Source organism: Talpa europaea (assembly GCF_964194135.1).
Source record: "Talpa europaea genome assembly, chromosome: 6".
In the NCBI taxonomy this organism is placed as follows: Eukaryota; Metazoa; Chordata; class Mammalia; order Eulipotyphla; family Talpidae; genus Talpa; species Talpa europaea.
In genome coordinates, this window is record NC_140072.1 from 37233292 (window position 1) to 37259178 (window position 25887).

The following is a 25887-nucleotide window of genomic DNA, read 5'->3' on the forward strand; positions in this document are numbered from 1 at the left end:
AATCTGAACAGCACCAGCTGCATTGCAGCCTTGATTTATTTTTGAGTAAGGAAAAGAAGAGAATGGGGATAAACTGCTAGGAGAGGAGCAGGAAGTTGGAAGGAGAAAAGGAACCCCCCACGTGATGTCTGCGCACAGCTGTCCAGGACTGCACCGGTGCAGTTCTGAGCTCCAGTTGCAAGGAATTCCCAGTTCTCAGGATCTCGAAGACTCTTGGGGCCAGAATTCTCATGGCACTCCTTCTACCAGCTCAGGAGAGAAGTCCTGCCTAATGTCATGAAATAAACCTGACTGCTGCCACCAGACCGAACAGAGGCAAAAAATACCTGCAAAAGAAAGGAAAAAAAGGAGGATAGGTATTTATCATGAAAACACAACACAGTTTGTGGGGAGCAAGGCTTCCTTTGGTCCGTAGGCAGGTAATCAAGAGCTACCAACTACCTCAATTACCTCCAAATGCAGATAGCTTAAAATCCCAAAGGTCCTTTCAAAAGTAAATCTGGGATGATGTCAATCTATCATTTACAAAGAATGACCATCTATAGTCTCATTAGAACTAAAAAGTTATTAGTCTGATAATGCCTTATACAGTTATATTGTGAGGCCCCAAAAGAAAAAAAAACCCTGACATTTCTGAAATGGGGTTTTCTTATCTTTATTACTAAAACCTTTTAAAATACAAATGTCTTTGCAAATCTCAGTGAGCAATGGGAAGGACTCCTCAGTAAGTGAATTTTTCTCTTTTTAAAAATGAAGCTAAAATAAATTAGTTATTTTACATTCTACAGTCAAAGTAAAATCATTTATTTTAGCTCTGTTTAGTAATAAACCTGAAAGGACATGAGTAAGAATATTTAAGTGCCTAAAATTCAAAGAATATTCTAGGTATAGTTATATTAAACATACTAAGAAAAATAATGGTTTGTATTAGGTTGTTTGGAAGTAGTAAAGAAATTCAAGGTGGAGTTTATTACAGTGGATACTGGGGTATAGGTATAATAAACATAAGCTGAAAAAGCCAGCAAAAGCTGGATTAGGCCTGAGGCTGCATCGTATTTCAAGGTAAAAATATAAACTACGTTAAAAAATTGCAGGAGAAAGCAGGTTGGTGATATGGCTTTTCTGCTGAGTATACAGTTGGGCAGGCAGGAGTTGGGCAGGTAGGAGGACCAGCAGCCAAGGAGAGAGCTACAGCTCTTTTTTGCTATGTAAAATTTTTAACTTTAATCTGAGAAGTCAGCCGGTGGGTTAGCTGTTAAGATGTTTAATTTATTTTAATATGAAGTCATGGAAATGTTCCCAAAGGGAATGCTTTTAACATACAGAGGGCTGCTTCAGGGAGCCAGATTTCTTTCTATCCAGGTAGACAAGAGACAGAGCAAGGTGGCTTGGTAAAGATCTGTTTCAACCCTTATGACCTTCCCAAAGCAGGCCAGGATGAGTTAGCATCCTTGGATATCTATTCCACTCCAAGGCTGTATATGGGAGGGATTCTTGGGGAAGAGTCTAAAATAAAGAGTCTAAAATCAATGTAGTAGGCGGGCCTGAAGAAGGTATCAATATGGGCAGTTTTGAAAAAGAAAGGTTTTAACTGGGGCTTTGATGCCTAGGGGTTTCGGCAGCCTAGGGGTTTTTGCTTGGGTATAAAATAATTTACATTATTAAACATTTCTGATCTGTGAAATTACTAAGTTATTTCACAAGGCAATCTAACAAGGTCTATCCTTCTGACACACATCAGGGGAGAGGAACCTTTTACCCTATCAAATTTGTACAGTAGGTTCCTTCTAATCACAATCAAATCCATCTAAATTGGTAGCTTTAATCTTTCCTGTGGCTAAATGAAACACAGCCTAGACAGGTTTTGTACTAGAGTTAAAAAAAAAAAATTTAAAACCCCACAATGTATGATGATTTCTGCAGAGATAAATATCTGTATCTCCTCATAGCAAAACCAAAATAAAATATAACCCAATCCCACACAAAAAAGTTTACTTGATGAGTTAGTTCAACTTCCCAATCTATCAGGACCCAAGGAAAGACTTCAAACAAATTCCATGGGAAATAAATCACTGTTCAATGATAACAGTAACGGAAAAGAAGTTTTCTATAAGGACACCATTACCTTGTCATTTCTTTCACATAAGAATTTTAGTCTTTGAGCCCTTTTGTGCATAAACACACCGTCCAAGTGACCAGTTTCCACAGATCGGATCTCTATAGCCTTTTCCCCCCAGCCCATCGTCTGATTGGACCGAATATATGCTGTTTGAGGAGAAAAACACATATCATTAGAAAGCCAGGAGAAGATGCTGCTAAGTGACTAACACACCAATCAACATTCAGCATTTAAGGACTTTTGTTTTTCTGGAACTTAGCCTTTGTAACCCTTTGGTCTATCCTCAAAAGTGGTATTTGAATCAATGGTTGAAATATTAGTTTCCCCAAGGCATTTCATGCCTTTCTTGAGCAATGGCCTACTGAGCTTCTGGCTCAGGGCTCATATTTTCATCAAACCAGCCAAGAGGGAAGGTAGGAATAAGAAATGATGAGAAGCCAGAAACAGTGACTTAACTGCAATAAAACCAAAATAGTTGATTAAAAACTTCAAAGCTGTGAAAATTTCAGCTACCAGTCTTGAGTGCACACCAGAAGATAAAGAGGCTGTATATTTCTGGTTCTGGCTCTGCCACTTGTCGAGAGGAAGTCACCTACCTTTCTCTGTCTCCCTTTACTTTACATAAATCAGTCAACAAAAACATTTTTTCCCTATGTCCTAAGGATTAAATGAAGGATTATGAATTAGTTTATTTTTTTGCCTCTTCTGCATATATTTATTAAATATCTTCTACATACAATTCCCATTTAAAGAAAATAAAGTTCAATACGTATTTTACGAGTATGATTATTCTACCCATTATCTCAGTAGGTATCATCAATAATTTATAGTAACATTTTAAAACTATTTTATTCCTTTATTTTATCCTCTTCATCCCTCAAAGAATTTAAGATAAAGAATTCTATCAAATCTTGGTTAAGGCCTAGATTCACTTAAGGGAGGTTGTTTTTATTTTTAATTTTATTTTTATATTCCCCATACAATTGCAACCCCCTTATTTTGACCCCAATTCCTCCTTTCCCCACCTCTCCATGAATTAGTTTTAAAAGTATTAATAATTGCTTGAATTTTTTGTCCTAAAATAGACTATGACTAGTCCCATCATTTACAATCTAACGTCCCATCATCTATTGCCAACCCCTCTGTTAATGGTCAAAAAGTCTGAGAAGTCAGCATGATAAATAAATGCACTTTTAGGGTAGGCTCCACCTTAACAAATGCTGCCTGTTCCTGGGAGAAAGACCTACCTACAGATGTTGGCATCTCTCCCCACTGCAGAACCACGTCTTTGGTGATCCTTCCATAGGTATTCACATAAACCCCTTCATCTTCATAGCACACCAGAAGCTCCATTCCGTCTGTGTTGGGGAGGATGATGATTGCATGGGGTTTGATGCTACATTGAATCTAAAGAGGACAAAGTACAGGGGCGTATGTTTGTGGCTATTCTTGGTGAATTCACTGGTTCACATCCCTAATGATAAATGGAGCAACAGGACAACATTTTGGGAAACTCATGGGATACACACACCCCCCTTACAGAGTCCACTGATTCACATTTTGAGGTCCTTGAAATCTAGCTGGATTTTTCCCTTTAAGAAATTATTTCCTCAAACTACTCCCAAACTCAGGATGTTCTCACCTGCTGGCAAATGCCCCAAATCCATCCCATGTTAGTCAAGGCAGGGGTAAGAAGCTTTCAAGAGGGCTTCACATAGCAAGAAGAGTGGATTTCCACTCTCCATGCAACTACTGAAAATGGCACATCATTGAAATACTCACCCCCACACGAAGGGGCAGTAGGAAGGAATCCCTGCTTATGTTAGTTCACTAAGCAGAGTATAGAAAAAAGTCAGAACAAAACGAAGTCAGTCAACCAACCATAGAGTGTGGGTTCTTTCTTACGTGTGTTGGTAGATAAATGTCATAGACTGATCCTGAATCCACATCAACAGCATGGAATCCAGCACAAGATCCATAGATCACTTTCAACCTCTGGCCTTCCTCAACAGTGAGATCCACCAATAAAGGTTTATGTACCAATTCTCCAAATGACTAAAAAGAAGTAACCAAAAAGCAGCAGTAAGATAAAGACGAACTTATTTCTAATAGTTCGAACGAGGGAAGCAAGACTCGAGTTACTCAGTTATTCAATTAATAAGCCACCCATCGCAATAACCTTATGCAAAAATACTCATGGGGTCTCTAACCTACTATGCTTCTGTCTATTAACATCTGGAACACACTTCTTCCAGAAGGCAGGTCCCAAATCTCCCTTACAAAGCCCAAGAATTCTGCTCTATTACTATCTATGCCTTGGTAAGAAAAACACCTAGAGGGAAATAACAAATTTCTGTATTTTTCAACTCTTCAAATGCAGACAGTGAAGATAGAGGAGGAGTTGAGGAGTTATATTGAGAATTTTATTGCTATGGTCACCACAGACATAAATTATTTGAGTTATAAAGACATCTACTTTAATTTTCTGACTACAGAAATACAGTAATGAACAAGTTTAAGACACTCTAACAGCCTACAGCACACTGGATGGCCTCAGTTCTTCATTAATACCAACCTACAGCTCTTGAAGAGAAATTTGAACAAGAGATTTATAAAAGTAACAATTATAGTATACAAAGCACGTTAAGACCAGATCTCAGAAAATAAGTGTAAACTTTACAACCAATTACTTTTAGTAATATCACAGGTATTCATTTTTTTAAGCAACTATGGTTAAGTCTATTAATCCTGCTTTACTATGGAATCAAGTAATAAGTAATCTAAATATGTATTTTTTCCAAATAACTGAAGCTTACCCTTGATAAAATGCATCAAAAATATTTTCAAAATAACCATTTTGAAAAAAATTCTTAATTTCTTGCATTGCACTAAGAGTCTCAGGAGGAGTTTTTTTACTATTATATTACAAATCAGAAATGATGTTATTTATAATATTTATGTAATATTTAAATTAAGAATTTCATAAATTTGTATCTAGAACATTATTACTTACCCTATGAAAATTTATACACCAACTTAAAACTGCCTACAGTTGGATACTTTATTGTTTACTTTTTATGCGCATCTATGGCTTGAGGTAGAAGGTAAAGGTCTGCTTTTTAAATGGAGGTGATATTGTCTTATTTCTTCCTATGTTACTGTATTGACGGGTTGATCAAAATGTCTGTTCAAATTCAGCTCTCACCTCACCGTGTGGGCTGGGAGCGCAGAAAGCTAGGTTTATTACATGACAAATTGGTCTCTTACAATGTTATACACTGTATTAGTATAAAACTTTCAAATGATCAGTTTTAATGGTTTCAGATTTTAAAACTTATTCCCAGGCACTTGGTCATACATAGCATGAATAATTGATGCTACTTTTAACTGCATTTGACATTCTTACCTTAAAGGCCATAAATTTGTGATACGGCTTAGGTGCCCACGCATAGACTTCCACAGAACTCTTCAAAGCTATCACCAGAAATTTGATTCTTTCATATTTTACTGAAGAAAAACAAACACAAACACAAGAAGGACAGGTCAGTATGGAACTCTGAATTCTTTTAACTGTCTTCTGTAATCTTCGTAAATATACCTTCCTATGATTCATCTGAAGCAACAGGGATTATGTCAAGAAAGATTATGCCTGCCAGTTTTCTTTTTTCTACTTTAATGGATAAATCCACACTGTTCCCATCTTATTTCATGTTGTATTGGATTCCAATACACTGGTTATTATTGAGCACTCTCACTGGTGTTTCTCATTCTTACTGCAAGGACTTAATAATCAAGGACACAACATCCTAGGCATACCATCTAAAAGCCAGGTCTCAGTATTATTTCATAAAGATAATGATGTGATTAGTCAGTCAGGAGGTTCCCAAACCTTGTGTGTGGCTTTCACAAGTCTTGGATGTGGCTTGCGGATTGAGGAACACAGAGAGCTGTATCAAAATCCTATTTACCGAATTTGAATTTTAACTATTCTATATGCAAGACCCAGTACCACGTCAAACCACCTGCAGATTTATAGAGGCAGTAATTGCTAGGATTCTACCTAAAGTTCTGTACCAAAAGAACAGTAGTAAAGAAATTCTCTCTTCAACTGTACAAAAAATAAACTGCCTCCTTTTTCACAGGTTTGGTTTCACAGCTAGACACTGCTATTTTTAAGACACTCTGAGGAGCTCTGATCACACATGACTTACTGCTCTAGTACACACCCACTGTTACCTTTATAAGCTATCAAATATCACCCTATTACCTGATTCATTCTTTTTTTTAAGATCTTACTTTTTAAAATTTTTTTAAAAGATTTATTTATTTATTTATACACGCGCTGGGTACAGTCAGAAGCGCGGGAGGGTGAGAGAATTCACCAGAGTCAGAGCGGAGAGCAGAGCAGGCAGACTGACGAAGTACACTGCTGAGGGGAGCAGCGGGCAGCAGGAGAGTTCTGTGCGCCATGTGGGACCCTCACCCGGTGGCCGGGGATCCAACCAGCGCTGCAGAGGCTGCAGGTAGCTTTGCAACCCAGAGCTCAACCGCTGCGCCACCAGGGAGGCCCACCTGATTCTTTCTTTGTGCATGAGAGATGGTTTGTTAACCCTTCTTGTTAAGTTCCACATATTTTCATTGTTCAAATAAATAAATGACATTAAGATGTTAAAGGATTATAAAAGTGTATCCAAATGCTGTTTAATAGAATTTTCTGCAATGATGGGAAGGTTTTATATCTTTACTGCTAATATGATAGACACTAGTTAAATGTGGCTATTGGGCACACAAAATGTACTAGGGCCAGTGAAAAACTAAATTTTAAAATTTATTTCATGTTAAATAGAATAGCTGCCAAATAGCTGCCCTATTCTTGATGGTAAGTCTTATAACACAGCACTAGTCTTGATGAACTAAAAATAATTTCCTAAGAGTATAAAGATAATGAAGAGTACTACACACTTTTATCCCCAGAAAATGCTTATGATTCATTCTAACAGGTCTTAGGATTGTTTTGTTTTTATGAAAAGCTCAGCAAACTCTAACACATCTGCCTCTAGCAATCCCTGTAGGGATAATCTATTCATGTACATTTCAGCCATTATAAGCTGTTTCATTAAACTTAAACTTAGACAATTTTAATTATACCCCAGTGAATAAAAATAATTCACAAAAACACAACACAGAAAAGTCTAATTTCAAAATTTATACCAAGGATAGTACTAACTTTCCATTATCACTCAGAATCATTCCAAATACTGGAGTGACTTCTGCAATCATTATTAACCAATGAGCTGCGAGTTCTGGACAGACTGCAGAAACAAGACAAGGATGATAATGTTTGTAATCTCTGGGAGCAGAGGAACTGACTACAGGATATAACTACACAAATAAAGAAGACATATATCATCAAAATCAACATTCAATAGGTCCCTTATGTTATCAGCCTTAGGTACCTGCAGACCATCTGTAACCTTCTCAACTTCGCATTTCAAATTTATTAGAATATATCACCTCTCCCATAAATTTAGTTCGGCTAAGGTCCATTATTTCACCATTATTTCCAATGTTAGTACCAGTATTTTGTTTTTTTTTTAACAATGAAATTTGTGGGCCTCCTCTGGTGGCGCAGGCGGTTAAGCGCAGCACTTCATGTGAAGCTGTCCGCAGCCTCTGCAGAGCCGGTTCAATCCTGGCCAGCCGGTGAGGGTCCCACATGGCACGGCAGACCTCTCCTGTCACGCCCGCTGCTCTCCTCAGCAGTGTATTTCGTCAGTCTGCCTGTTCTGTTCCCCACTCTGTCTCTGGTAAATCCTCTCACCCTCCCGCGCATCTGGCCTATACCCTCGTTCTTGTATAAATAAATCTTTTTAAAAATTAATAATGAAATTTGTTTGGGTTTTGTTCTTGTGAATTCCTATTTCCTGAGAACTACTGCATGCGTGTCGAGAAGAAAAAAAAACATTGACCAGCTAAATTCATTTGTTAGCAAAAGTACAGTATCTTGCACAGTGCACTGAACTCAAAATAACAAGTTATAGCTTTTGGGATCAAATTCTAAGAGGTTCTACCAATGATTGCCAAAGATCCATAGTCCTCTAACAGGAGAATAAGCTTAGAGTTCAAAGACAGAATACAAATGTACTGGCTTTTGTCTGGCAAGTCTTCCCTATTTATCTAGAAGCACATCTTACAAAGAATACAGACTGGGTCGGACAGATTAACTACGTGGATGAGACAGTGGACAGAGGGAGCAGCATGTCACACTTAGATGGCTTAGAAATAAAACAGCAAAAATTAGTAACAAATATCAGAAAGAAGTTTATCACTAAAAGTTTCAAAGAATATGGTGATTTTAAATGGGATGGTAATTAAACCACGGGGGGGGGAAAAAAACCCCTCTGACCCTCCTGGAACTTACCAACTTTATAGTGTACACATCCTTCCAAATCCCCTACAGTTGTCCATCCCTGCTTCTTCTCAACTTCTGGATCATTGTGAAGTATTTTATTTCTTAACCAGGACAAATAGTAGACACGTAACTTATCCTTTTTGCCTAGCAAAACATATACAAATATTTTGCACTTATATTCTGAAGAAGTTATCATCACTGATAATAATAATCACAATAAACTTAAGTAAACAGCATCATCCTCCAGGAGTCATTTTGTAACAAGGTTTTACTAGAAACTTAACTGAAACTATTCTGATAGACTTTTGAAGCCTTTACACAATTACCACCAGGTTTAAGTCTGAGTTAGAAGGAGACAGTTAAAAGAATAAAGAACTCACACAAAGTAATACAAGTATCTGCAACAATTAACACAATCAACAGAGCGTATAAGATGCATTCATATGTATTATGTCACTTGATTCTCAAAGCCCTCCAGTGTAGCTAGTATGTTCCATTTGATAGTATCTGAAGGCTTAAATAAATCATCCAATGCAGTGACTCAAATCCAACAAAAGGCAAGCCATAAACTGAGTATGTGAGCAACTTACAGAGTTGACAAAAGATTCACATCTGGAATACAGAATGTCTACAAATCAACTAGAAAGACAAGCCAATAGAAAAACTGGGCAAGCAACTAGAAAAGGCAAAAGACATTATTTCACAGATATATAAAAAGGTACTTTTATATATGAATGCATATTAAAACCAAAATGGCATATAATTTCATACATTTACCAGAATGTCTAGAACTGAGGAGTGACAATACCAAATACATGAGTAGCATGTTCATAGCAGCATAGTTTGTAATATACCAAAGTAGGAAACACCACAAATGACTATCATCAATAGAATGAGTAAATAAATTATGGCATACATAGAGACAAAGAGGAAAAACCACAGCTGTAAGCAACAGAAAAAAATGTTGAGCAAAAAAAGTCAGATCACACCAACAAGCTGAAATAGAAAAATCATGTATCAATAGATGAAAAAAAAGCATGCAACAAAATCCAATACCCAATTCATGATAAACACCCACAGGAAATAGTAATAGAAGGGAACTACCTCATTTTGATAAAGAACATCTACAGAAAACTTAGAGCTAATATTATATTTAATGATGAGAAACTAATACTTCCCTCCTAAGATCAGGAACAAGAAAGGATGTCCTCTCTCAGCACTCCTATTAAACTTCATATGGAAGTCCTAGCCAATGCAGTAAGGCAAGAAAAGGAAAATAAAAGGTATACAAATTGGGCAAGAAGGAATAAAACCATGTTTTGTTTACAAAGGCATGAAAAATTTGTTGGCAGAAAGGAAATAAGTTTCTGAAACTATTAAATGATTATCCTAAGCTTGCAAGATGCAATGTTAATATACAAGTCAACCACCTTCCTATATACTTGCAACAGCAAATGGGAATTTAAAATACATCTGAGATCATTATAAATCTAACAAAATACCCTTATATAAGAGCTCTATCATGAAAACTACAGAAGTGTGAAGAAGGAAATCTAAATAAATGAAGAAAGCCATGGATAAGACTCAATATTTAAGATGACAGTTCTACGCAACTTGATCTATGGATTCATGTAACCTTAATCAAAATCTTAACAATTTAGATACTCTTTTGGATGATTTTACTTTTTATTTCTCCTACTTGCTTTTCTGTAGTAGTTTCTTTCTACAATGAACACAATTAATACTAAGAAAAACACTCTTTTAAAAAAGAAATTTATATAAAATATTTAGTGACATCAGGAAAAGCCATTGGAAGGAAGTGCACACAACCCTACACACTGGAGAAGCTGAATGTGGGAGATGTCATTTAATTAGAAAGTACACATTCCTGTGCTTTTCAAGAATGCTCTTTGAAGGAGTCACAGGGTAAGTGTGCACATGTGAGTCATATATGAAACAGTCTCCTATCTCATTATTGTAAAATTACACAATGCTTTTATCTAATTTACCCATTATTTCAGAGAGTGAGCTAACTGAAACTGAATGCCCAGAGCACTATGTTTTTAAAAGGCTTATGCATCTTGTCTTACCACATACTTACCAGATATTGTCACCAAGACATTCAATCCTTCAAGGACATCCATTTGTTGAAATCGTCGTCTATTGATCAGAGGATATACCTTCCCTTGGCCACTTCTGTCCAGCAGCATCAGGCCACTCTCCGTACCCACTAACAAATTCACTCCTATTTCAAGGACACAGAAAAGCCTAAATTTTATGCTGTGTTTATGCCAAATAGCCTGGTTGTATAAAAAAGAATTAACAACACCTATCTGACAGAGTGGTTTCCTTAACATCCCCAGAAAAGAAATGCTTAGAATAGTCAGTGGTTAGAGGAGTGAAAGAAAAACATTTACTTAAATATAAAACAGAATACAAGGAGGGATAGAAGCTTCAACAACTCTGTTTTTTTGACAATCGACCACTTTCCAATTCTTCCTCTGTTCCCAGAGTTTACCATCTCCTTGGCATTACAGATTCTACACAGCTCTATCAGCCATATTAGACACCTGAACAAAGTCTGATTATGTCTTCATGCTTCCTTTATTTCCCTTAATTTTCATTGGCAAACTTCTGGCATGAGATATATACATTCTTCATATGTCCTTAAAGGTTTATGATTATTTCAGTCCACCCACCACTGATGGGCCCCTACTCAAGGAGCAGCTCATATACACTGATTTACAGAAACAAATTTCAACTTCATTTCCCTATCTCTTCTTTTAACACAATACAGTTTTACTGTGTTTAAAAAAAATGGTCTCAATATACTCTGATTTTCCTTAGAAGTATTGAAAAAGTTAATTAGGAAAAGGAAGGATTTTAGTTCAAAAACCAATTAACAACACACAGAATAGGTACCAAAACTTTGCAGGATATTACAGGGAAACAAAAATAAGACTGGTAGCAAGCACAAATATTCTGGATAAAAGTTACCATACCAATTCTGAAAGAATTAACATATTTAACATCCTTCCCACACTGAATATAATATACTCATTTTGGTGATATAAAGACCCTATAAAAGTGGGTCTTCACTCTGAATGAAAACGAACTCAACTCCCTAAAATGGCTCCAAGTGACATTCACTGACCAACAGAAAGATGCCAAGACAAGACTGCCAGCGACTTTCATTTGATTCCAATAAATTCCCCAAGTGGCCACTATTACACCTTTATCTAGATGATTTTTGTTTAGTTTTGTTGTGTTTTAAGGTTGATGATCATTAAGGCCTTTAAAATACTTAGTAGTGACAAGGACAGAAGTCCAGATCTCAAGGCATAAAGAGAAGGCAGGTGAGTCTGCAAGAGGTAAAGACACTTTTTCAAAACCTCTAGGAGAGGCCAAACTGGGGTTTCAGAAAGGGATAAGAGAGAGTGCAAAAGTCCAGAAGGTGAACGACTAGGATGCCTTGGCAATGAATGTGGGAACATGCACATGAAAAGGTGTGAACCTGTATCTAAGTCACTATAGTGTCAAACCTCTGTTAACTCAATTTTAAAAATAGATGAATAAAATTAATCTTTTTTTTTTTAAGATTTATTTATATAAGCACTGGGGTACAGGCAAGAGACGCGGAGGGTGAGAGAATTCACCAGAGACACTGCGGGAAGCAGAACAGGCAGACACCTAAAAGCACTGCTAAGGGGAGCAGCAGGCATGACAGGAGAAGTCTGCCACACCATGTGGGTATCTCCCTGGCCAGCCAGGAATCGAACCGGCGTTACAGAAGCTGAGGACAGCCTCACAGCGCAGCACTCAACCCACTAAACCAAGGAGATCCTAAAATCTTAACCTTAAAAAAAAAAAGTCCAGAAGGTGGAGGAGGAAATCTTGTAGGCCCCTTCTTCAAAGACAGCAATGAGGAACATTTTGAGATTCAGAAAATTAGCATGATACCATGTGTCAGTCTCCATCATCTTCCCAAGGAAGGAGCAGGTCAGGTGGGTAGCAAATGTGGGTGAGGAGAGAACTGACCCAGCCCCTGGAGGGGACACAGAAGCTGTCATCAACATTTAAGGAATGAAGTATAGAGGCAGTCGTGCCTGGACTGCAGTCAATGGACAGTATGCTTCCATCCACTTATCCTTGCAAGGGGGTAAGACACTTTTCTGAGTAAAAGCAGGCTGCTTGTTAAAAAGTCAGTTTCAGGGTTTAGGGTGGGGGCTGGAAGACAAGATAAGGCCAAGAGCAGGATTTGTCTCACAGTAAGGAAAGGGTGAGACAGAGGCAAGTTTTATAAGGTTGAGATGGCAGAGTGATGTGCGTGGCAAACTCTCCAACACCCTGTCATGGTGCCTTGAGTTTTGAAGGTGCTATACAAATACCACAGGTATTCACAGGTAAAGTCAGCTCAATAGTTTCTTCTGCAGACTACTTACCAGTGGCAGTTTGCTTATAAAAATTCTGTGTAGATGTTAAGGCCCAAGTCACAAAGAGCAAGGAAAAAAGGTCAAAACATTTAAAGAAAAGTAATTTAACAAAAAAGTATTTTAACAAATTTCTCCCTATAAATATGGACCAAATCAAACATTTTTCTTGTTTTTTTTTTTTACTTTTCTTCTTTATGCAAAGAAATGGAGATAAGTCATTCTTTTCAATACCTGATGGCTGAAACAAGTCAGTCACATATATGTATCCAGATGTATGACTCTACAACAGAAGTTACAAGAATGGGTATGACAGAAGTCTTCCAACTTATCTGTCAAAGATAAGACAGAACTCTTCAAAATATCCCCAAACTATCCAAGATAATATTTCACTAAAAGACCAGTTCATTCTTCAGATTGAAAATTAAAGGATCAAAGTAGCAGTAGATACCTACCCCATAAGGCAGCACACAGAATCTCAGAATTAAACCTCTTCTTGTATTTGCGAATCTCAGGGGTATCACTCTGTGGCCTAGTATTGGTGGGATTCACATTGACCACTGAGCCCTTCCGGGTAGGATCTTGCCTAATGGCTTCTGGTCTCATTCCATCACAGGAAAATCCCACTAAAACAAAGTACACTTGAAATTATTTTCTTACACACACTGTGTTTGCCTCCCTCCCTACTCTATATAGAGCCACAAGTAAATATTCATGTCATAACCAGCACTTTGTCGAGGAAAAGAAATTTGTAAGAAATGTATATGGAAAAAGGAAATTGACTATGCAGCTCATTGCAAATAAGGCAATGCAAGCAGGATGGTGTTTCTGTCTCCGAGGTCTGCGCCTGCAAACTACAGGGCCATGCCTGAGCCACTATAAAAGAGCAGTGTAAAGTGACCCAGTCCTGATTGTCAGCTATTTTTTGTTGCTACTTTACTTACCCACAGAAGTCACTGTTGTCCCACTAGATGGAGAAATCTGTAGTAATCTGGGGTCTATAAAAGGTGTAAAGGAGGAGGAAGATTTGTGTTTCTGGAGTGTGCTACTAGCGGACTGAGTCTGCAATGTAAATTTCAATTTTATTAATACAAATGACATTGGAAAAATTAACATAAAACATTTCAACCCACTTCTAAACTGCACTGTTTCCCAATAACAAGCCCTAAGCCCTCTTGCATCATTACCCAAAAATGGTCTTGAGGGTGCCCCTGCATGTGTACGATACACCCCCAACAATACGCTACTTAACCTGAAACCCCTGAAAGAGCTATATCTCTTTACAGAAATATTGCTCATCTAAGATAGGAACACTCAGTTATCAATAAAATTTATACTTAACGCTCCTACGTGTTTTTTTTTTTAAATAATTATAATGAAAATTCCTAGAGGAGTCTGAAATGTTTGGATTTCAATTCATACGTTTTTGTATTTATTTCCCTTCCCTCCCCCCAAATCTAATTAAACATTGCTGGAATATTGGCAAATGTTACTTTTATATTATTTGTTTTAAAGAAAGCCTCTTGCCAGAAAGCTACAGACACGTTGGCTCCCAGTGATCATCATTAAGCCTGTATCAAACTGGGTTATCATAAGTGAAATGTGCACATGACAAAATAAGGCATATCCTTTTGATCTTTTAGGAATACTAGTGTTTTGGCTAATAATGTAACTTAAGACCAAAAAAATGAAAACAACAATAAAAAAAAAACCCAACAACAAAACAAAACACAAAGAAAGTGAAACAAATTGTTAAGTGGAAATGTAATGACAATTAAAAACAAAACAAACAGAAAAATAAACTTGCCAATTTAGTGAGTTAAGGGTTATTGTAAAATATTGTACATTAGCGCAAAATGGAGCAAAGTTTAAATATAAATATAAAGAAGGATGTGAGTGTAGGTGGGCTATGTCACTGGAGAGAAAAGAACGTCTCTGCTCAAGTGCTTTGCTCCTGAACTGTTGGCTCCCTGTGTTCAGCAAAGACACCCCAAGTGCTAGTGCCCCAATTCTCCTGAATACCCAGCTCTCCTCTCCCACCCGACATAGCTGCCTGCCTGCAGGATTCCTACCCTGTTCCATGATCAGTGGTCAAACCAGCTGATGGCTAATCTGATGCCTACTGTGAAACCGCTGACTTGCCCTGCTCATAAGGGAGAATTATTCTGATTCTTTCTAACAAGGGAACCAAAATGGGAGGAGGAGAGAAGGGCCAGCAGTTAAGTGTTTACACTGACAAGACAGGCTGAAGCTATATGCCACTTTCACCCCCCTCAACTGATACACAAAAGCATTAAACCAAACTTCCCACAAAATCAAATCAATCATTCATTTAAGTACAGGGTGCTCAATGTTGACTCTGTAGCTGCACTGGGGCATGACCCTGTTCCAAAGAGCAAAGAATCACCTACCAGCACCCAGAATGAGCACCAAAGCCAAGCCTTCAAACAAGCACACAGGATTTCCCATTCAAAATTTTAAATTAAAAGCCCACTTAGACCTAATTTCTAGGTTTCCCCAAAAAGCATTTGCCCTCTTCTCAAACTGAGCCATGCTGAATTTCAAGGAAAGAAATCCTTTTAACAGAATGGATGAAAACAAATTAAGATTAACCAACCAACACCACCCGCAAACCCCAAATGAAAACAAACAATAAAACTGAGCCAGTCCCTTTTGATGGTGATTCTTGTACAGGGTAACAAGTTTGTCCAGATAAGGCCAAGCCTGCTTAACCGAATTTACCTGTACTTTATTTATTGAATAAAGAGAATGAAATAGACAGATTCCACAAATGCTATAAGAATTTCATGCCAAATACATAATGGATCTGAGAACACAGCAATAATTTTATTTAGACTTTTAAAAAGTAAACTGAATAAAGAAAGCCATGCAACTACACTTATCTAGAGAAAAGTAAATGGTGAACTGGCAGTTTGGAGGGAAATTGATCTCGGGTTAAGGGATTTGTATGCAGATCTGAAACATGTTACTTGGGGGTTGGGGAGAAGGTTGGGTGACAGAAGAAAGCGGGTGGGTAGGAAGGGGTGAGGGGCATCGGAAAGGTCTCTTCTGCAAACTAGGCTACTAGGCAGTGCTGATCTAACCCTAGGAAAGCAGCCAGCTGTGGTGCGAGACATACCTCATTAGTAGTGAGCTTGTCCTGGGGTGTCTGTGGGGACATGGTGGGTGTCGGCTGGCTGGAGGATGGGGAGGAGGAGGTGGAGGAAGTGGAGGAGGAATGGCTTTGCTGTAAGAGATCTGGCAAGAGGTGAATGCGACCGGCAAAGCCATTGCTCTCATGATGGCTGGCACGCTTTTGGTCAACTGTACTCTGTAGAAAAAACAGGCATACTTGTCTTGCTCAAGCGCTGCTGAAATTGCCTATGACCCTACTGATAACTGACTGTTTAAAGTGCTGTGTGACTTTTTTAGTTCTGTTAAATTATCATGGAAAAACATGGAAGAAATTAGCCTGAACTGCTCACTGAATGCCTAACCTGAGCCAACAGAATTCAATATACCTCATCTGGTGGCCACAGAACTCTAGCAGTAAGTTATTTTAATCTGGTTCATCTACCACACTACTATTACCAAAGTCACTAGGCCTTTCTTTTTTCCTTTTAAAACTCTGTCTAATGCTCTAGAAAGTAACCTGATGCTTCTCTGACCCCTGGTCATGTTCTTTTTCGCTTTCTATCCAAATGCATTGCCATAGCATAAAACACACTCAGGGAAAAGTCCAAAATTGGTGCCCTGTTCTATTTATATGAGAAGCATATCCCTTTTAGCACATCTAAACTAAGAAAAGAAGAGACAGTTGCAAAACAATCCAAATTGAACACATCTGGGTGGTATACATTTAATATTCAACAAGTGATAAACTAACATTTTTGAACACAAAGAAGACCACCCAACCCTTTCCTCCATGACACCCTCCCTGTGACTGTAATGAGGCTCATCCTCTTCAGTGGCTCCTGCCTGACTCCTCTTCTCCCACTGCAACTCTGTTGACTTAGAGCTCAGAGCTCTCTGCGGAATCACCAAGGCTGTCTGCTGCAGCCTTGGATATGCCTCCTTTCTCTGTGAGCTGTTGAAGGACTGTGGCTTTTCTATCACTCAGACACAGACTGTGAGACTCAGCATGGTGCTTGAATGAGGGCTGCCGCAAAACATGCAGAGGAGCAGCAATGTGGGGTGGAAGACTGCTAGCTACCTTTTCAGCATGCAATACACACCTGCCTCCCTAGCCCAAATACTCTACCCTCTGGGTTTTGTTAACATGAAAACAGATGATGATGTAGAAACAGCATGAGTGAGTGAATGAGCAAGTGGGTTAATGACTACAGGAGAAGCTCAGCCTCTAACATCAGAGAGAAGACACAGGTACCTGGCGAACAATAAGAGTGCCCTCCTTGGATGGGGTCATGGCTGGTTCACTTTCTACATCATCATGGACAATCATAGTTTTCACAGATTCTGTTTCACCATTACTCAAATTCAGAGATGATCTATGGAGACAAAATCCAAAAGTGAAGGGTCATAATCCCATGAATCAAGGATATGCTGCAAGATTTTCATCAAAGTTGTAAGTAACAGGTTTAATTCTTCTCAAGTTAAACAAATGGTTAGCTTTTCTCCTGCAAAGAATTTCCTAACAGCTTAGTTTTGGAACAAATGATTAAATGAATACTTGTGGTTAATTTAAGCAGTTAAACAAAAATGAAATTTTCCTTTTATCACATTCTCTAATTAAAAAAATAAAATACACACTGGGATGTTGGGGGCGGGGGCACCAACACACAAATGAAGAGGAGGAAGAAAAAAGGTTGTTTGCTGCTAAACCCACAATAACTAAACAATAAATGTTCATGGAACTCATGGAATCATGACAGGTTTATAAAGAACTGTCTGGTTCCAAGTGGAAAGAAGACTGAGTGGGGGCACTCTCATTCTCCCTGAAATACACCAAGGACTGACGCTGCTCTGGTGTCCTCTGGTCCGGAGGTGGGTTCCTCAGCCCCTTCTTGCTCCACATCATCATCATCCTCATCTGTCGTCCCTGACTCTTCACTGGAAGAAGAGTAGTCTGTCACTTTGTGTGGTGGTCGTACATCTTCTACTGCTCGAAGCTCTTTTGCCAGTGCAGTCAAGTCCTAATGTAAGGATGGAAAAGAAAGTAAATAAAAGGGGAACAAAGTGGGAAGAAAAACAGCTGAGAATAAGAAGAATTTTAACTAGTCAAACAGGTCTGATTTAAAGTATTCATTTAATGAAGGTTTTATTTTTAACTCCAACTTTTACTATTAAACATTTCAAAACTACAGAAACATGACAGAGTGAAGTGAGAACCATTCATATCTTGCTTCACCAATTATTCACAACTTGTCATGTTTGTCAAAAACTCCTGACATTAAATAGGAAGGTGGTAACAGTGTGTGCTGCAGGAGACCAGGTAGGCTGCTCTGTCATGGCCTTACCCACATTTCCCTGTAGTACCATTAATGAATATGAACATCAGAAAGAGAAGAAATCCACTAAAATGTTATTACTCCAAAAGGTCCTCATTTCTGTTTACTCTCCTATAGTGACATAGTTGAAGATTCAATGAATTATCCAAATATAATTTTCAAGTGTGATTATTATTTATGTTGTATCATTTCATATGGAAGAACAAAGTGCATTCTCCTACTTGGAAATTTTATTTAACAGTAATGACTTTTTTAAAAAGCAGTCTATGTCATCACTTTTCTCTAGCAGTTTAATGTTCTCCACAAAAGTTTAACACTTTTCCACAATTAAGAACATGTTTCTTTGAGCTTCAGTCTCTGAAATAACAGCAATCGAGTATTGTACTAGGTCTAACCATTATGTGATTGTAACTTTTAAGAAGTTCTTTTAAAAGGTTATTTTAATAATAAAAAATGCAAACAGCAAATTTGGTGTATTAAAAAAGATGAAGCAAAAGCTTAGGGTTTTTTAATTCTAGAAAAGAACAAAAAGGCACAGTGAGAAAGGAAAAGGCAAATGTAGACTGATTATAAGTTTAAAAAGCAGCTGAACTGTTGCTGTGATACTGAGTGTTTCAGAGATGGGGCTTACCACTTCACCCTTCAGTCCAACAGCAGTTTCATGGAGTCGGGAAAGCCACCAATGAAGCGTGCACAGCACAAAGAAGCACAGGAGAAAAAAGGGGAAAGAAAAAGTATAGAAATCAATTCAAGCAGGAAATAAAAATTCCAACAGGCTTAAGATCCCACAGAACACACAATTACAGAGTCAGTTAAGTGACAAGGATTAAGAGAGAAGTATAAGAAGCAGTCACAATCGACCCACCAGACACCAAAGGGCAGAAATGAAGAACCAGTAAGCCTAAGAAGGTAACTTAAAAAACTTTACTCTAAAAGTCTACATTGTAAGCACCCAATGCATTAAGAATATGTAAAAGTTAATGCTAAGAAAGAGATAAAAAGGCTTTTCTACCCTTCTGTATTTTTTTAAAAGACTGTAGCAAAAGGGCACATAAATGTGTCTCAGATTTATGACATTTCTTATAATTCCTCCAATCTATGAGGAGACCCCATAGAAAAGATTACAGGCCTTTCAATTACATATATTTAACAGATCTCACTCAAGCTTGAAATAAGTAAAACTGATTTTGTGCAATTCTTACAGCAGGCTTGAGAGGTCTGAAAACTTCCTTTTTATCTTCAGGTTTTTTTGCTACATTTTCAAGGCGCTGAGATGGAGAGCCTTCAGATTTGGATGACGCTGTTAAGTTCAAAAGAGACAAGGGAGGCAGAAACACATAAACATATAGATATATATTACAAAGCTGACCCACCCAGTTGGCCTTTTGTTTCCCTTCCCTCATCCTCTTGCCCACATTTGTTGGTCCCACTCCTGGCAGGTCTCCATGCAGATCTGTGTTCCCAGGTATAGGGGCAGCTAGCAGAGCTCAGTAGCTTTTCTAACCCCCTTCTTAGAGTTTTCCATCATCACCTTTACTAAACATGTGTATAATGAATTAAAATGTCCCATGTTCTGTCACTAACCCAGTAGAGGATATTTTAACTATATTATGAGTAAGTTGTAATAACCAATACTGATGGCAGTATAAGTCCTGGAGTCTATACTGAAAGAAGTGGGCTTACAACTCAGCTTGGAGTAATCAAGCTGACTGGATGATTTACTTAATCTCAATAATTGCAGTTACGTAAGTATCATCACACACACACACACACACGTATAGTGATTATATGTCACCCATAGGGATATCAGAAGGATTAAATGAGATAACGCACAGGAAGTGTTGTCAGTGTTAGGTGGATACAAGCTCTCAAATGTTAACTATTATTATAATTATGATGACCATTAATATCATTTGCAATCTATATTGGAGCACTATTTTGTGATATACACTTACATAAAAATCACAGGGTTTTTTTATATGATTAAAAAGGATTTCCAATATACTTACTGATCATAGTCAATACAGGTATCACTAACAGAGAAAGGGAAAAAACAAAGGCTTACATCTCACTCTGAAGCGCTCCCCAGAACCACTCTGAGATCCAGGGTGGGACCCAGGCTGGGATCCTGAGTTGCTGGACCCAGAGGAGCTGCCACTGCCAGGCCTGGGCACCAGTTTCTCCACTCTCTCCCACAGCAGTCTGGGTTCAATACTGCTATTAGAAAAGAAGAAAACAGTTAATGCATTATCCCAAGCTGTAGCATGAAATACATGTGATATGTGCACTGATGTCTCTACTATTCAGTTATTTAAAAAAAAAAAGCCTAAAAATAGCATTGAAGATCATTCACCAAAAGTTACAATAATGTCATTTATGGATTTTATTTGCGATATAATAAACCCAAAATGCTAAATTATATCCTACTATTAGCAGACTTTCCACATCAAGTGTGATAGGAAGTGCTATTGTTCATTCTAAAAGTGTTGTTATTTCTGTCACCTCTACAAACTCAGCCAGTACCCAAAAAAATTCCACTTACTTAGTCACACTCAAATTTCTGTTTCCACCCCTCCATTACTGCTCTTAAAAATTTATGAAAAGCTCCCTAACTCCAGCCCTTTTTATTTAAGTATAAGAAAAGTTCTTTGCAGCTTCTAGGCTATCATCCATCTCACTACCTTAAATTACACCAAGGTTCCACAAACAAATGGCTAACTTCACAGGTTCAGTGGTGATCTAGCATAAACCACTCAATACAATGATTTCTTCCTCCTCCAGAACAGCACTGGTCTGTGGAACTTGCTGAGATAATAAAAGCGTTTTCCATCTCAGTTGTAGGATATGTTAGCCCCTAGCTACTGAGTACTTGAAATGTGGCTAGTGCTACTAAGAAAATTAAATTTTATTTTAATTTAAATTCAATTTTTAAGTAGCTTCATGTGATTAACAGCTACTTATATGGGATGGAGCACTTCTAGAACCTAAAAATACTGCTTGGTTAATTTCCTAGTTTACTGTAGACTATAGGTCAACCATTCTCCTCAGTAACCTATGATTTCTATACCACTCCCAAGGCCACAGGATGTCCTTTAGATAATAAGTCCCTTAAAATTACAGTTCTCTAAGAACCTCTCCTACTCTCCTGATAGTCTCCCCACTTACTCTTACAGAGACAGGTAATTTTCTTTTCAAAATTGTCTCAAAACACAATCCACAATTAGATTTAGACTCTCCTTTCACTACAAACCAATTTAACATTTTTTTTTTTTTTAAAGATTTATTTATTTATTTGTACAAGCACTGGGTACAGTCAGAAGCGCGGGAGGGTGAGAGAATTCACCAGAGTCAGAGCAGGGAGCAGAAGGACCGACAAAGTACACTGCTGAGGGGAGCAGCAGGCAGCAGGAGAGGTCTGCGCACCAAAATTTAACATTTTTTTAGGTTAAAGGATTTTATGGTAGTTTTCTTTTTATAATGGATAACCTCTTTGTGCCCCAAAACTTCCATGTTTAGGGGCATATTTCTAAAAACATATGACTTAAGACTAAGAGACTGCTGTTAACCAGTTTTTAAACTTAACTATGAGTCTTTTTTTACCTGGTGGAATTTCTTTGACCTGCTTGGCTATTTGGCTGCCCACTGCCCTGCAGTGGGGAATCCCGACGGGACAGGACAGGGGATCGAGACGTTGTTCTCACAGGGACCTTTGGGTAGAAAATTCAGTTATTAAATTATTGAAAATACAAGAAAAGACTTCCCTACCAAAATATATTTTTTTAAACAGTCCTAATTACATTAAGTCTTACTCATACTGATCTACTACTCCCATCCCTAATCTTTCTCCACTGCCCTCCACTGATACACCAGAAAGAGAAAATTTAGTCAAAGGCACCAAAGGAGCCAGGACAAACAGTACTGCAGTGCTTCTGAAACACTAAAATGGTTTTAAGACTGAAGCTTGGTGGCAAGGGACATACAAAGCATTCTGCGGAGATAATGTGAGAATCAGAAAAATAAGCTCAAAGAAACCAAACAATGGCCTACAAATGGATCAGCAAGAAACAAAGACTGGTAAGAAGCAAGAAAATTCTCAGAGGAAGCAAATTCCAAGTGAAGGAAAATTAAAATGTGCCTTTTTGCTTAATTTCACCATTAATTACTAAAAATAAAATTAAAAAAATCAAAACCAAAAATCTCTCGATTGAAAAGAAATTCATTCTTTGAAATTTTGTATTAATTTTTTCCCTTACAAAATCTTTTCTGAAAAATTTGATACTGATTAATATTGTGAAATAATTTGTAGTTTCTCTATGAACTTAAAAGACAATTGCTAAAATAAAATTTGATTCTGTTTCTTCTAAAAGTATATTCTTTGTAGATTTAGTCTTATTTTATTACCTCATTAACTATAGAGTTAACAACAACAATAAAAAAGCTAACTGGGCACTGGCTGAATATAACTGATTAACTATGGAACTATCTCCCCACTCATGAAAAGTTTCTTTAAGATGTCACTGTCCCTTAATTCTGGGCAAAGTCACCATACCCGTAATTAAATAATTTTTAAAAATAATAAAAAGGAAAAAGAAGCACATATCTGTCTTTCTGCTTCTTACCCTTGGAGGCACCTCTTCACTGTCTGATCTAGACCAAGCCTTTTGGGTGGGGTCAGGTACCTCCGACTTAGAGTCAGAACTCTGACTTAGCACCTCACTGCGGGAAGGTGGACATGGGTCCTGAGAGCGAAGATGGTGGTGTGCAAATTTGGGAGGAGAAGGGTCACTGAAGGAATGGGATCGCGAGACAGGGGAAACATTGTTCTTGAGAGATGCCAGGTGGGACCACTGTACCTTACAAGAAAACAAAACACAAAACATTCAATGCGTTCTGCATAAAACGCTTTTCTGGTCAATACCAAATCCAAAGCAAGAACTGGGGGGAATGCAAACTTGGGGCACAATAAAGTAACAGGTAAGCAAAGCAGTAAAAAACAATCATACTTTTAAGTGAAGTGGTCTGGGGAACACAATTTGTGAAAAAGAACAAATATATATTTACAGGGAAAACTCTTTTAATATCCAAACAGAAATTACAGATAGCAGTAAACATAAAGATTAAAAAAAAAAGGAGGAGGAAAGAAAAAAGAGCTTTATAGGCCTGTCCTGAAAGGGGGGACAACATGCCAGAAGCACATGCACATCAGAGCAGACAAATTAGAGCAGTAGAGAAAAGTAGAAAAATTACAAGACAGACATTGTCAATACGTGCAGTCTTATCTACCCATTCTCAGGTTACCTGGTAGTGTAAAATTTGACACCCAAGTAACAACAAAACAGCACATTTAATGAGCAAAGACAAACCCCCAATGTTTCGACAGACTGTAAAAGCAGTACTTAAAAACAGCCAACTTTTCAAATACATCAATTTGCCTTCTTTGTCCCAAGTTTTAAAACATTCAAACCAGAATACCTCCAGTCTTCAGGCTAGTTATAAAAAAAAGAACTGTGATTTCTTTAAAAATATTCAGTGGGCCTCCGCTGGTGGTGCAGCGGTTGAGCACTAGGCTGCGAGGCTGCCCGCAGCCTCTGCAGCGCCGGTTCATTCCCCGGCCGCCGGCGAGGGTCCCACCAAAAAAAAAAAAAAAAAATCAGTATCATGATTCCTTAAACTGTTATTGGATTATTCCTTCTACTAGACAATGAAAGAACTATGACAATTATTTGTTAACTGAGTTTATCTGGTTGCTTTTATATTGGGAAAACAACCTCTACAATCATCTTTTTATTTTTTAAATATATTTTATCATTTAAAAATAATTGTTCAATATGACAATTTGCATAATTCCAGCTATATATTTATTATATCATACATTTAATAGAATCTGGAAATGCCAAATAACAAATGAGTCAACATTCCCAAATCCAAGATTTGGAATTAGATCCAGGTCTATGATTTCTAGTAGAGAGCCACATAATTCCACTTACTGGTATTATCTCAGACCTCTAAAATGTTTAAAATTGCAGGAATATAGCTTATAATTAAAAGTAGTTAACTATAATCAAAAGTGGATTTTGAAAGTCCCACATATTTTCATAAGCACACGGTTTCAAAGGTACATGTTACAACCAAGAGCAGTTTTAGAAGAAAAGAGGATTATTTCCAGGTTTTATATTAATGAATCTTTAGTATAAAGACTAGCTTTAGGAACAATTATTTCCTAAACTGTTGGAAGCCAAATAAATAGAGATTTTTTATCTATGATTAAATTTAATTTTGAGAATAAAAACTTGAATCTTGGACTCCTCAAAATTATCATCAGACCTATTCCAATGATCCCTATTCCCCACCTGGCCCTGCCCCTATCACCCTGCCCTGCTTTCTTTTATTTCCCATCCCCATTCTCTGGAGCTGTCAGTTGGCTTACCAGTCTGTTCTTATGAATCAAAAAGCTGTCAATACCTTGTAAACATCCCAACTCTCAACTCAACACACACACACTCACTGTTTAGCTCCGGTTCCTCATTTATTTAAAAACAAAACAAAAACACACACACACAAAAAAACCCTTTTACTGAGATTATTTGTTGTAAAATATATTCAAATTCTTATTTGAATTCATTTTTCAGAATACCACTACTTCTATCATAAGAAAATGAATTTTTCGCACGTAAACATTAGTGACAAAGAAATTCAGGCATAAAAACTTGTTCTAACAATCTGGATTATATAGTTACAAGGAGGAAAATGTCTAAAGTCTATTATTTTCAGCATTAGAGTGGGAATCAGTGCTTGAAGATCTCTAACATCTTTGACATGGGTAACTATGCTACCTACTTTCTCTCCCAACAGCAAAGAAGGTACTTTTGCAACCACACAGTACCCAGCCTAGAGGTCTGTCAAGTACACAGGGCAGAATGTTGTCTTACCCAACGGAAGGTTTTGATCTTTACCTGATCATCTTCAGAGACAGCTACAGCTAGGCCATGGGATTATAACCTGTTCTTGGAGCTTGAATCTTTTGAGAATCTGATAAAAGGCCTCTTTTTCCCCAGAAAAAAAATATACTGATTTGAACAAATCAAAAAATTCTACACGAAATTTCAGGGCAGTCATTAACTCTCCACAGTCTACTCATCGAAGTGGCCAGGAGTCAAGGATTACAGGTTAAGAAAAGGTTCTGTATTCCATGTTCTTACAATTATTTTCTAAAAACCAAATTGAAAAATCTTGGTATTAAAGAGGCACTTATGCATGAACATCAAAGTTACAGAAGGCAAAAAGTTAGACTAAAAGAAGAAATCACTGAATTTAAAAATTTTTATAAGTACAACCACAATCTTTTTCTTTTTAAAAAAAGGTCCTTTTTTATCCTTATCAATTGAGGGCATGTCCCTCTTTAAGCTAGTTTAAAATCACTCCCACTAATCTCTTCTTTCTAAATGTGGTTAACAAAGC

General features: G+C 37.5%; 1 protein-coding gene across 11 annotated transcripts in view; it reads right to left on the reverse strand.

Annotated features, from left to right (window-relative positions):
- Positions 1-242: 242 nt before the first annotated feature.
- The window catches only part of MAP4K4 (mitogen-activated protein kinase kinase kinase kinase 4), a gene marked incomplete at both ends in the record, with an annotated part of 179468 nt that continues 153823 nt past the window's right edge, over positions 243-25887 (reverse strand). For 2 of the 11 annotated variants that reach the window (XM_084234426.1, XM_084234422.1), the window contains 16 exons: positions 243-326; positions 2126-2265; positions 3367-3526; positions 4025-4174; positions 5526-5626; positions 8541-8675; positions 10633-10776; positions 13417-13587; positions 13906-14023; positions 16101-16292; positions 17349-17469; positions 17939-18114; positions 19632-19729; positions 20495-20646; positions 22030-22136; positions 23049-23282. In XM_084234426.1, the coding sequence (XP_084090552.1) occupies positions 243-326; positions 2126-2265; positions 3367-3526; positions 4025-4174; positions 5526-5626; positions 8541-8675; positions 10633-10776; positions 13417-13587; positions 13906-14023; positions 16101-16292; positions 17349-17469; positions 17939-18114; positions 19632-19729; positions 20495-20646; positions 22030-22136; positions 23049-23282 (2283 nt within the window). Of the gene's footprint in view, positions 327-2125; positions 2266-3366; positions 3527-4000; positions 4175-5525; positions 5627-8540; positions 8676-10632; positions 10777-13416; positions 13588-13905; positions 14024-16100; positions 16293-17348; positions 17470-17938; positions 18115-19631; positions 19730-20494; positions 20647-22029; positions 22137-23048; positions 23283-25887 lie in introns of all 11 variants that reach the window. The other 9 variants (XM_084234430.1, XM_084234425.1, XM_084234424.1 and 6 more) reach the window with 7 other exon arrangements.